Genomic DNA, 13,310 nt, shown 5'->3' with positions numbered 1-13,310 from the left:
GGACCTCCCCCCCCCCGTGCACACGGCCCTCCTCCCCCCACCCCGTGCACACGGCCCTCGTCCCCCATGCACAGGGTTTTCAGGGACGTAGAGACCCTCCTGTCCTGTTGCAGTTCTGCAAGGGTTAGGGAGAGCCTCCTGTTGGTGAGCAGTTTGCTGACCTCCAGGGACGCTCCAGGTGGGGGGTCTGGGGCCGGGGGCCTGAGGACTTCTGGACGCGCAGTGCTGTCGTGTGCTGTAGGCAGACAGGCTGCGGGGTCAGCCTCAACCTCAGTGGTGTTGTCAGAGCTGAAACTGATTCTTCCTCACTGATAAAGGGCTCCATCTCCTGTACGTGGAATCAGACTGGAACGGTGACCGGAAGACTTTCAGCGAGCCACCCGGTAAGTTCGCTCTCCTTAGACGCCAGTCCCGGCCTGGAGCTGCGTTTGTGCCCACGTGTGTGTTCGCCTGTGCCTTTCCCTTTCTGAGAGGGGATCCCATGTTGATAGAGGTGTTTTACTCGCTTTACTCACTCAGCTGCTTTACTCACTCTGCTGTGCTTGGGGAACACATGGTCCCCACTGTCACGAAGGGCTGAGTCAGTGAGGGGTCCTTTCCATCCAGAGAGTCATGTGTGCTAGTACTGAGGGCAAAAGGGGCACCTCGTTCCCACGCCCCTTCCTTCCTTTATACGGGACGGTGGCTTCTCATGTCCAGAAATGCGTTGAAAGATCTGATGCTCTGATGACCTCCTCCATTTCTTTGTTGTTGTTCAAGACTATCTCTGATGAAAACTATAAATACCCTTGAGTTTATGATGGAGCTTTAATAACACTCAAAGCAATTAGCTTTTTAAATGGCTTTATGTTTTTTAATTAAAGATGACTTATTACTAATTTTTCATTGCAGAAGAGTTCCTCAAGTATAGAAATGTTAAAAAAATTAAAAAAAAAAAACTAATAAAAGTCACCTGCCACCCCACCTTACAGAATGAATGGTGGTTAACAATTTGGTGTCTATTCTTACTGACTTTTTGCTAAGTATACATGTTGATAAAATACTGTTTTTCTACCAAAATAAAACCACACTGTTCTTTTATACTTTTTAATTGTATTTATGATGTCTTAATATCATATACTAACACTGACCTGAATCTATATTTAGATTTAAACATTTGAATTATTTAGATATATGAATTAAATACATTAATCATATAAATGTGCATTATAAAATCTATATACATAGGAGTGTATGTTCATGATAAAGGAATTCAAATAGTGTGGACATTACAGCACTTCCCTTTCCCTTTGCGACAAATCTGTCTGTCCCTTGGGTCCTGGGCCCTGGCCTTCACGTGTGTGTGTATCTGTGTGTGTGTGTGTGTGTGTGTGTGTACGCACGCGTGCGCACATGTGCATACACAGCGCTCACGGCGGCTGGCCATGCTGGGCTGGGGGGGCTCACACCCCACAGGAGCTGCGGCCCCGCTCAGGGCCCTACGCTCTCTGGGCTTCACGCCCCCCAGGGCACGAAGTTGTTTTATGGTCCCATCAGACAACAGGTGAAATGTTTGGTCTCTTACGTCCTTGTCACCCCAAGGAGTCTTCATTATGGTTACTATTTCCTGACTTGATTTTTGAATTCCTAGTCCTTTAACATATAAGTGAGGCCTGATGATATAAAGCAATTATTCTTCTCTGAATTGTCTGTTCACACCATTTGCCCATGTGTCTGGAGGTTGTATGTTTTCCTAGAGGTATAGAGATTTTCTTTATCAGGTAAAAATCAAACCTTTATAAAATGCTGAATTATTTTTCTCCAATTTCTTTTGCCCTTTAATATTTTAAATATACATTATTTGCCATACTTAAAATGGCTTTTTAGTGTGCAAACAATATATGATAATTCTAAAGGATTCAAACAGATAAAAATACAAATAACAAAGTAAACGTCACCCAAAGCATCACAGCCCCGCCAGTCACCATTAACGTTTGGTATTTCTCTCTTCCTGCACACGGGCCCACATATCTACATGTATGGGGCTGCATCACATGGCTGTTTTGTCTTAGACACGCCCTCACCATGCCCAAGCCCAGCACCACCTCCACCCTCATGCCCATGGCCGCCTGTGCTAGCAACCTAGCTGATGCACATCCGTATTTCCCTCTAGACTTCTAGTACAATCTCGTATAGACTCGCGTGTAACTATACACATATATGCAGAAGCACACAGTGACTCTATCATTACTTATTTTACAGAATTAGGATTTCCTTTTTTCTACCTCTTGATTTTCTCTCAGCTATAGCTGGTAGAAACCCTGCAGACCATCTGACAAAGTCCTGTTTCACTCTTGTTAGTGTGTGTCCTGCACTGCTGTGCTGGTGACATGCGCCTCATGCCCAGTTCTTGCCTTCTAGAAGTAAAACTGCAGTAAGCATCATACACACACATCCTGGCATTAATATTTCTGTGGGTAGATCATCAGGTATGGGATTACTGGGTCAAATGATACTACGTTTTTACCTTTTTTAATGTTTATTTATTTATTCTAAGAGAGAGACAGAGAGGAGGGGAAAGGGACAGAGAGAGGGAGACAAGAGAATCCCAAGCAGGCTCCATACTGTCAGTGCAGAGCCTGACGTGGGGCTTGATCCCACGACCATGTTATCATGACCTGAACTGGAATTGAGAGTCAGATGCTTAACTGACTGAGCCATCCAGACACCATTTTTACTTTTAAGAGCTATTACTAGGTTGCCTTTCTCTCAACATTGTCATGAACAGGGGGTGGCGGTACTTTCTCCACTAGGTATGGCGACTCTTCTCTCTACTGAAAAGTGTCATTTTAGAAGGGCTTTCCTCAGCTGCATGGTTATTTAAAGACTCACCTCTGTTTTCTTATGGAACCTCTTTTTTTTTTTTTAATAATGTTTTTATTTCTAGGAGAGAGAGAGACAGCGTGAGCAGGGGAGGGTCAGAGAGAAAGGGAGTCACAGACTGAAACAGGCTCCAGGCTCTGAGCTGGCAGTCAGCACAGAGCCCGATGCGGGGCTCAAACCCACGAACTGCGAGATCATGACCCAAGAGAAAGTCAGATGCTTAACTGACTAAGCCACCCAGGCGCCCCTCTTATGGAACCTCTTTGCTTTCCTTTTTCCCACATGTGGATCTGAACCCAGCTGCAGCTCCATGATGGTGCCACAAAGCAGTGAGAGCTTGAATTAGTCTTTGGTTTATTTCTTTTTAATTTTTTATGTTTTATTTATTTCTGGGAGAGAGAGACAGCACGAACAGGGGAGGGTCAGAGAGAGAGGGAGATACAGAATCTGAAACAGGCTCCAGGCCCTGAGCTGGCCATCAGCATAGAGCCCGATGCGGGGCTCAAACCCACGAACCATGAGATCATGACCTGAGCCGAAGTTGGACACTTAACCGACTGAGCCACCCAGGTGTCCCTAGTCTTTGGTTTAAAATGCACAGAGTACACTTAATATTTTTTTAAAAGTCAGATTTGGGTGCCCGACTGGCTCAGTCGGTGGAGCATGTGACTCTTGATCTCAGGGATGTGACTTCGAGCCCCACTTTGGGTGTAGAGATTACATAAAAATAAAACTTTAAAAAAAGTAAGAGTAATAAAATCAGATTATAACTGTTTTTCACCACTTCTAGAGAGCCAGTTTCTCCCTCACACACTCCTGTAAGAGAGTCATTGTTACTGACTATTGAAATGCCTCACCACCCATTTTGTGTTCTGCTTCATGTTATCTCAGATGATAGGAAAATCTAGAGTGTTTTTGTCTTTCCCATGTCTCGACATTTTGGTGAAGCATTAACAGGTTATGGTTTATTTAAGAACTGTTTGAGAGTAGTTGATTGAATTGATTACCTTCAGTCTCAGTAATATATATGATAAATGTGTTAGAACAGTTTTGTAATAGCTGCTTTAAAGTCCCTGTCAGGTAATGCCAACATCTGCATCATCTTGTTATTGGTGTGTTTTGATGGTCTTTTCACACGTGATTTGAGATTTTCCTGCTTCTTCATGTCCAGTAATTTTGGGTTGTATCCCAGACATTTTAAAGGCTGTCTGATGAGTCTTGGTCTTGTTTAGAAACCCCATTGCAAGATTCGTATTTTTGTTTAGTAGGCATTCACCCTGGGCAGATTCAGGTTGAAAGTTGTGAACTGCTTTCCATGAGCTGTGATTTCAGTGGGTGTTCAGTTTCTAAGACCTTTGCAGTGCTATTCACACAGTCCCAATAATGGCCATCCAGGGGTCAGTCTGGGGATCGAGCCATGGTTTATCTGCTGGTTCAGTTCTCAGAGTCTCTGATATACTGTTGAGGATGATACCTACAGGTGTGCAGCTTGAGGCTGAACCCAGTGGTTTATAAGTGATGCTATGTGATCCTTTTCCCAGGCTCCTCCTTCTCCACAGTCTCCCTGGTTAATTTCTGGCTCTTTGGCATTCTCCTCAGCCAGGATTGGAGGCTGTTATAATCTTAGTCTGCTGCTCACTTCATGCCACTGGCCCTATGTCTGGGACCAAGAGGAAGAAGTGGTGAGTTTACTGCCTGTTGGGTAGGGCTTCAAATTCTGATCTGCTTCTCCAGTCTGGCTGCAGCTATTAATTTATCACATCTCCAGATTGCCGCCCTATGCACCCTGCCCCGTTTTACAGCTGTGTTCAGCAGCGGTGTGCTTATGCTATCTTACCGGGATTGGAACTCCATCCTTTCACAGCTTTACTTCGGTATAATTGGCATACTACAAATTTCACATATTACAAACCATTTGATAATTGTTGATGTGTATATATGACCGTGAAAGCACCATCACGATTAACACATCTGATGACTGTTTCCGTGGCCCCTAAAAACACCCCCATGTCCTTTTGTAATTTCTCCTCCTTCCACCCCGACATCCACGTCCTCAGGCAACTGCTGGCTTGCTCTCTGTTCCTATAGATTAGTTTGCATTTTCTGGACATTTATATAAGTGGAATCACATGGTCTATATTTCTTTTGGTCACTCTGCATTATTTTGAGATAAGCCATGTTGTTCTGTATTTCAGCAGCTCATTCCTTTATATTGCTGAGTAGTATTTCATTAATCTGTGCACCAGTTCATTTGTACTTTCACCTATTGATCAATATTTGAGCTGTTTCCGGTTTTAAGATCTTCCCTAGTTTGGGTCATTACTATGCACACTCATGTACAGGCCTTGTGTGGACATACAGTTTCTTTTCTCTCGGAGGAGTGGAACAGCTGGGCCATATGGTAGGTGTCTGTTTTACTTTGTAAAAAATCGCCTACCAGATATTTTCCAAAGTGGTCGCACCGTTTCCCATTCCCACCAGCCATGTGAGAGTGCTGCTGCCTTCACATGCCTCCCAGCACTTGACACCGTCAGTCTGCCTGATTTTAGCCATTCCCAAATGGTGGTGTGTCATTGTGTTTTTAACTGCTTGGCCCTAATCACTGGCTGGGTGTTAACTAGTCTCCCAGGTGCTTATTTGGCATTCATTTTTCTTGTTCAAGAAGCATCTAGTCAAATCTGCATGTCTTTTAGGGATTGTTCATTTTCTTATCATTGAGTTTTGAAAGTCCTTTATATATTCTAGATATGAGGCCATTCTCAGATATGTGCTTTGCAGATTGTTTTCAGTCTGTGCTTTGTCTTTTCAGTCTTTGGACACTGTCTTTTGAAGAGCAGAAGTTTTACATTTTAACAAACTCTGATTTTTCAGTGTATTCTTGTATGGATCATGAGTTCGGTGTTGCATCTCAAAAATCTTTGCCTAAACCAAGATCACCAAGATTTTATCCTGTTTGCTTCTAGAAGTTTTAGTTTCTGGTTTCACATTTAGATCTAGGACTCATTTTTTTTTTTATATTTTATTTATTTTTGAGAGAGAGATAGAGACAGCATGAGCAGGGGAGGGTCAGAGAGAGAGGGAGACACAGAATCTGAAGCAGGCTCCAGGCTCCGAGCTAGTGGTCACCACAGAGCCCGACGCAGAGCTCGAACCCACAAACCGTGAGATCATGATCTGAGCCAAAGTCGGATGCCTAACCGACTGAGCCACCCAGGCACCCCGATCTTTGACTCATTTTGAATCAACTCTGCATTTCTTATAGTTGGTTCACCTATTGATGAACCCTTTCAGTGTTTGTAGGTCTAAAAATGCCTTTATTTCACCCTTGTTTTTGAAGGTGTGTGTGTGTGTGTGTGTGTGTGTGTGTGTGTGTGTGTGTGGTGTAAAGTATAAAGTTCTCAGCTGAAAATTGTTTCAGTGTTCTGAAGATGTTCCTTTACTCTCTTCTCACATTGTTTCTGATAAGAAATGTTTATCATCATTGTCTTTGTTTCTCTATACATAATGTGCCTTGTTTTGTGGTTGTTTTTAGCTTTTTCTCTTAATCACTGGTTTTGAGAAATTTAATTATGGTGTACCTTGGTGTAATTGTTCATGTTTCTCTGGGATTCAGTCGAGTTTCTTGGATCCATGGATTTACAGTGTTTAAATGTTTTTTTATTTTTGAGAGAGAGAGAGTCAGGGTGTGAGCAGGGGAGGGGCAGAGGCAGAGGGAGACACAGAATCCAAAGCAGGCTCCAGGCTCTGAGCTGTCAGCACAGAGCCCAATGCAGGGTTCAAACTCACAAACTGAGATCATGACCTGAACGGAAGTTGAACGTGTAACTGACCGAGCCACCGAGGTGCCCCATAGTGTTCTTTTTTTAAATCAAATTGGAATATCATTGGTATTACGTACTCACATACTTTTATGTTCTTTCTCTTCTTTTCTGTAAACTCCACATATAATTACATAATCTTAGATCACATGAATTTGCCCCACAGCTCACTGAAACTCATTTTTCCTCTTCTTTTTTTTTAAAAATAGTTTATTGTCAAGTTGGTTTCCATATAACACCCAGTGCTCATCCCCACAAGTGCCCTCCTCCATGCCCATCTCCCCCTCCTCCTCCTCCCCCACCCCATATGCCCTGTTTGTTCTCAGCATTCAAGGGTCTTTCATGGTTTGCTTCCCTCCCTCTCCTCCACTCTTTTTCCCCTTCTTCTCACTCACAGTCCTCCGTTAAGTTCCTTCTAATCCTCCTATACATGCAAACATATGGTATCTGTCCTCTGCCTGACTTACTGTGCTTAGCATAACACCCTCAAGGTCCATCCGTGTTGCTACACATGCCAGATTTCATTCTTCCTCATTGCCATGTAGTATTCCATCGTATAGATGAACCACATCTTGATCCATTCGTCCGTTGATGGACACTTAGGCTCTTTCCATGTCACAGCAGCACTCTCAACATTTTTCTTCTTTACTTTGGATTTTTTTCCTGTTTAAATTTGGGTAGTTTCTTTTACTGTGTCCTATAATTCAATAATCTTTTCTTTTGTCATACCAAATATATTGTTAATCTCAGTGAGTATATTTTTCATATTAAGCATTACAGTTTTTATTTCCAGAAATTCAGTTTGGATATTTTTTATGCCATCCATATCTCTACTTTTTTTCAATATATTGGATATATTTATAGTAATGTAATTTCCACATCTGTGTCCATTAAGTGTAGGTTTCAGTAGATGATTATTCTCATTATGAGTTCATTTTTTTCTGCTTTTTTGTATGTAAATATTCCTGCGCCTTATGGTGGACAAGTTAAGCTTCCCGGAAAAAGTTTGATCCTTTCTGGTCTTGCCTTTATGATTTGTTAGGCATCCAACACCTAATTATTCCCCACTCCTGAAGAAGGACATTCCTGAGTATCCTACCTATTTTCCCATGAATTCTGAGTTTTCTGAGGCTGGCCGAGGCAGGAGCTATGCCTGCCCCTGAGTGTCATGTGCTGTTTTCTACTCCCTCTGGATAACGTTTCCAAGCCTGTGGTGTTTGCTCATGTATACACGGCGATCAGTTCTCTGCAGACCATCCATCTCTCTCCCGGGCTTAAGAAAGGCCTGACTCTATGGATCATGTTTCTCAGCTTCCTTGTTAGGTGGGAGCACTTTCTTTACAACTGTGTGTGTCCTGAGTGGCAGTACAAGCCCCAACTTTCATCCACCTCAGACCCTCATTCTTGTACTCTCTTGGCACCGAGCAGTTCACTCATCAGGACCTGCTTTACTGGAACCTCAGTGTCGTGTTCTCCTGGACAGGCCCTGCACTTCTCATGATGCTCATTCACGGCGTGTTAACTGCCTAGGGACTTCTGTTTACCCTGTTAGACGATAGGTTCCATGGCAACAGGGACCTCTTCCACCTCTTCTGTTGACATTCCCCCAGGCCTGGCTCTGTACCTGGGACGTGGTAGGTATCAAGTATTTACTGAGTGAAACCCTGGGTGTGTGATCCACTCTTGAGTTGAGCTCTCTTCCAGTGTCTAAAGTCTCATGTGTTGGGATCATCATCAGGACTGCCACGTACTGACAGAGGAGGCCCGGCCTCCTCCCCACGCTGCATGCACCGCTGTGCCCTCCGCCCTGGCCCTGGGTCGGTCATGAGGCATTTTGTCTTAATTCTCATCTTCCTTTGACTCCACTGCTTTAGGGTTTTGTGTGTCTCTCTTGGACCTGTCGTATTTTTTACAAAGGCCTTCTCCTGGGAAGGTGCTGAGGACCTTTGTTCTTACTGCACTTGCCAGGAGTCACATTCTTACCATTTCTTCATCTTCTCATACCTCCTTATCAGTCGTGGCTTCAGACGTCCCTTCTAACGTTTCTGCACTGACAAGGCCAGTTTTTGTCAGTGTCCTCATTTCGCTGCTCGTGTGCTGGCTCAGAATCTATCAGCGTTTTGTAATTCGAACTATCTGACCTTATATGTTGTATTTTTGTGAATTCTTTTATATCCTGAGTCTTCAGTCTTCTTCCAAGTTAGCTGTTAAAAGTTATTTAAATTTATGGTTTTAAAATGTATTGTTTGGAAATGTGAGAACCCAAGTGATATTTATTCTGGTTCCTTTGTCAGTCTTTCCTCCTTAGTTTCTTTATTTTTCTCATTATATGTCCAGTATTGCGTTAGCGTGCTTTTAGTGGCTTTTTTGGTATCAAACCAAGTTGGAGACAAGTTAAGCTTTTGTTGTGTTATGGTTAATGCTGTGATATAATTTGTGATTCCTTGACCCCCTCTTGCTTTCCCTTGCCTTCGGGCTACTTTTACCTCCGTTTAGATCCCCTTTCTGCCCCTCGGTCCCTGAACACATCTTTCCAGCCCGACCTTCTTTGCCTGTTCACTGCCTGCTCTTCTGGCTGCAGCTCAGGGTGCATGTCACCAGGAAGCCTTCTTTGATACCCTACGGCCCCCAAAGCTCAGTTAAATGCCTCTTTCCCTACGAAAAAGGTGTGGAGCCAATATAAGGAACATCTGTGTGTCTGTTGTTCAAGCCTAAGAACTTCAATGTTATGGGGTGCACTTAAAACGCCTGCCTGCCCTTTTCTCAAGTCGGCTTCCCTTTCTATCCCAACGTTAGTGTTTGCCGTCCAGTGTGATGTCTACACTGCACACACACCCATACACATGCACTTAAACAATAGATGTATGTATATGTATGTGTGTGTCTGTAAATATCCTTAAATAATATAATATAAGCTTTGTATAAATGGTGTCATATTGTACTCCCATAGCTTGCTGTTTCATTCAACACGTTTTTGAGATTTATCCACATTGGCACAAGTAGCGCCCATCCATTTATCTTAGCTACTATGTAGCATTCCTCGTATACATGTGCTGGATCACGTTTCCACAGGTAGAAACAGTGCTGTGAGAGAAAAGCAGCGCTGTGACGCACGTTCTGAACACGCACAAAGATTTCTCCCGCACGTCAGCCCTGTTGCCTGGCCGCAGGGGTGCGGGCTGCCACTCTCCTGACATCACCAGGCCCTGGGGGGTGGGGGAAGGGCGCAAGCCCACACTCTGGCCCGCAGCGTGGGGGAGCGCTCTCTGCGCCATGGTGTCCGCTGCTCTTGGTATTTCCACGTGTTTTACTCTTCACCAGGCTGATGTGTGTGAATTAGTATCTGATTGTGGTTTAATATTTGGGCTTCTTTTGGTTTCTTCAGTGACTTGCCTGTTTATCTCTTTTGCCCATTTTCAATTTAGTAGTTTGTCTTTTCTTACTAATTTGTAAAATTTCTTTATATATTACGGGTACTGATGTTTTGTTCACTTACATAAGTATCTTCTCTCAGAGTGTGGTTGGTGTTTTATGTTTAGTCAACGAATTTGACTCAGGTGTTTTCTCTGTTTGTGTCATCAACTTTATGGTCTCTTCTTTATCATTTGTACACTTTTTTTAAATTTTTAATGTTTTATTTGTTTCTGAGAGAGAGAGAGAGACAGCGTGACAGGTGAGGGTCAGAGAGAGAGGGAGATACAGAATCGGAAGCAGCTCCAGTCTCTGAGCTGTCAGCACAGAGCCCGACGTGGGGCTCGAACCCACGGACTGTGAGATCATGACCTGAGCCGAAGTCAGACGCTTAACCGACTGAGCCCCCCAGGCGCCCCTCTCATTTGTATGCTTTGTATCTTGTTTAAGGAACCCTTTTTTACACGGAGATCCTAAAGATACTCTAATTCTCTGTGAATAGTGTTGGGGTTTGCCGTGTAACGCTGGGCTGTCCGCCTGGAGTCTGTGGTTAGGAGGTGAGGTAGTGACCGATTACCCTCCACCTGGAACACTGCTCGTTACAGCTGCTGGTGCTGCGCCTGCTGGAAGGACTTTGGGTGACGCGCAGCGCCTCTGCCCTGCAGGAGTTTGGATTGATGCGCCGGTCTCAGTTCTGTGCCCTTGGTCTAGTTGTCCATTCTCACATCATCTTAATTAAAGATGGTTTGTTTCATCAGAGATGTGCGTTCCCGGACTGTTCTCAGCCTAACCTCTGTCACTCATTCCCGTGCTGTAGGCATTGCCTTCCTTCCACCGTATGCTCTTTGAGCTGTTTCAACATTTTATCCCGGAAATGAGCTCAGTGTCCACCAGATGATGGGTGGTCACAAAATGTCTTTGAAGTAATGAACAAAATTGGGCACTGAAATCTTAGTTATTGAGTGCTAAATATAGCCCATGTGTTGTTGGGGGGGAAACATTTTAGGTAAAAGTATATAGCATTAGTTCTTACAACTTGTATTCATTAGGCAAATAAATCTTCTATAGTTTGTATATTATGTAAATATTAATTACATGGAAGTTGTGTTTGATAAACTAGTAATTTTCATAATACTATAGAATTTTGATGAATACAATAAATGACTTCTAGTCAAGAGAAGAATATTTAATATCTTAAGTCTTCTTAAAAATATTTTCAGTAGTGAATATAGGCATGCTTGGGTGAATGGGTCAGCTGAGCGGCTGACTCTTGATTTCGGCTCATGTCGTGATCTCATGGTTTGTGGGTTTGAGCCCCAAGTCTAGCTCTGTGCTGACAGAGCTCTGTGCCTGCTTGTGATTCTTTTTCTCTGCCCCTTGCATGTTTACTCATGCATGTTTTCTCTCTCTCTCTCTCTCTCTCTCAAATAAATAAACATTAAAAATGTTTATGGAAAAAGAATATTTTCAACAATGAATATATTTTATAGGAGATCCTTCTTAAAATTTTTTGAAAACCATTATTTTTTCAAATGAGTGTATTTAAAATGTCTGATATTTTGAAAAAAGGTACTAAATTTCCTGTGGGCAATTTATCACCATCTGAAGCTCTTAGGTGTGAATGACAATTCAATTCTGAAGGACATCTGGATTGTTTTCAGTTTTTTGCTATTGTAAATAAAGCTGCCATAAACATTAATGTACAAAAAAACCCCATTAATGTACAGATTTCTTTTCTAATGTTTATTTTTGAGAGAGAAAGAGCCTGAGCAGGGAAGGGCAGAGAGAGGGAGACACAATCTGAAGTAGGCTTTAGGCTCGGAGCTGTCAGCACAGACCCTGCCGCAGGGCTCTAACTCATGACCTTTGAGGTCATGACCTGAAGCTGAAGTTAGTCGCTCAACCAACTGAGCCACCCTGGCGCCCCTAATGTACAGATTTTTGTGTGAACTGAAGTCTTCATTTCTCTGGGGTAATTGCCTAGGAATGCAATTGCTGGATCATATTTTTTTACATATATGCCTAATTCTATGTGCTAATATATTTTTTATTGAGGTAAAATTGGTATACAACATTATATTAGTTTCAAGGGTACAACAGCATAGTTCAGGGTTTTTTTTTTTTAATTTTTTAAATGTTTATTTTTTTTTATTTTTATTTTTTAAATATTTTATTTATTTCCAGGAGAGAGAGAGAGAGAGACAGCGTGAGCAGGGGAGGGTCAGAGAGAGAGGGAGTCACAGACTCTGAAACAGGCTCCAGGCTCTGAGCTGGCAGTCAGCACAGAGCCCGACGCAGGGCTCGAACCCACGAACCGCGAGATCATGACCTAAGCGAAAGTCGGTCGCTTAACCGACTAAGCCACTCAGGCACCCCAATGTTTATTTATTTTTGAGAGAGAGAGCAACAGAGCAAGACTAGAGGAGGGGGAGAGAGACACACACAGAGAAATCTGAAACAGGTTCCAGGCTCTGAGCTGTCAGCACAGCCCTGATGCGGAGCCCAAACTCACGAGCTGTGAGGTCATGACCTGAGCTGAAGTCAGATGCTCAACTGACTGAGCCACCCAGGCGCCCAATAATTCAGTTTTTGTATGCACTACCAAGTGATTAGCGTAGTGAGTCTGATTACCTCTGTCACCATATGATTGACCCCCTTCGCCCATTTCATCCCCTCCCCAACCACCTCCCACTCTGTTCATCACCAGTCTGTTCTCTGTATCTGTGAGTTTTATTTTATTTTGATTTGTTTGTTCATTTGTTTTTTTAAATTCCATATAAAGTGAAATCATAGAGTATTTGTCTTCCCCTGTCTGATTTATTTCACTTATGCCCTCAGGGCCCATCCATGTTGTCACAAATGGCAGGATTTCCTTCTTTTTATGGCTCAGTAACATTCCACTGTGTACACACACCATATCTTCTTTATCCACTCATCCATCAGTGAACACGTAAGCTGCTTCCATATCTTGGCTGCTGTAGATAATGCTACAGTGAACATAGGGCTGCATGTGTCTTTTCAAATTTGTGATTTTGTTTTCTTCAGGCCAAGTACCCAGTACTGCGATTACTGCATAATAGGGTAGTTGTATTTTTAACTTTTTGAAGAACCTCCATAACTGTTTCCCACAGTGGCTGCACCGTCTTACATTCCCACCAGCAGTGCCTGAGGGTTCCTTTTTCCTCCACATCCTCACCAAGACATCTTATTTCTTGTCTT

General features: G+C 43.1%; 1 protein-coding gene across 1 annotated transcript in view; it reads left to right on the top strand.

Annotated features, from left to right (window-relative positions):
- POLN (DNA polymerase nu) overlaps nucleotides 1-13,310 on the top strand; it is a 160,973-nt gene that overhangs the window by 69,169 nt on the left and 78,494 nt on the right. The window contains exon 15 of the mRNA XM_077750518.1: nucleotides 318-383. Within this exon, the coding sequence (XP_077606644.1) occupies nucleotides 318-383 (66 nt within the window). The remainder of the gene's footprint in view (nucleotides 1-317; nucleotides 384-13,310) is intronic.

This window comes from Crocuta crocuta, unplaced genomic scaffold (assembly GCF_008692635.1).
Source record: "Crocuta crocuta isolate KB4526 unplaced genomic scaffold, BGI_CrCroc_1.0 scaffold179, whole genome shotgun sequence".
Taxonomy (NCBI): Eukaryota; Metazoa; Chordata; class Mammalia; order Carnivora; family Hyaenidae; genus Crocuta; species Crocuta crocuta.
This window is presented reverse-complemented; position numbering and strand designations above follow the sequence as displayed.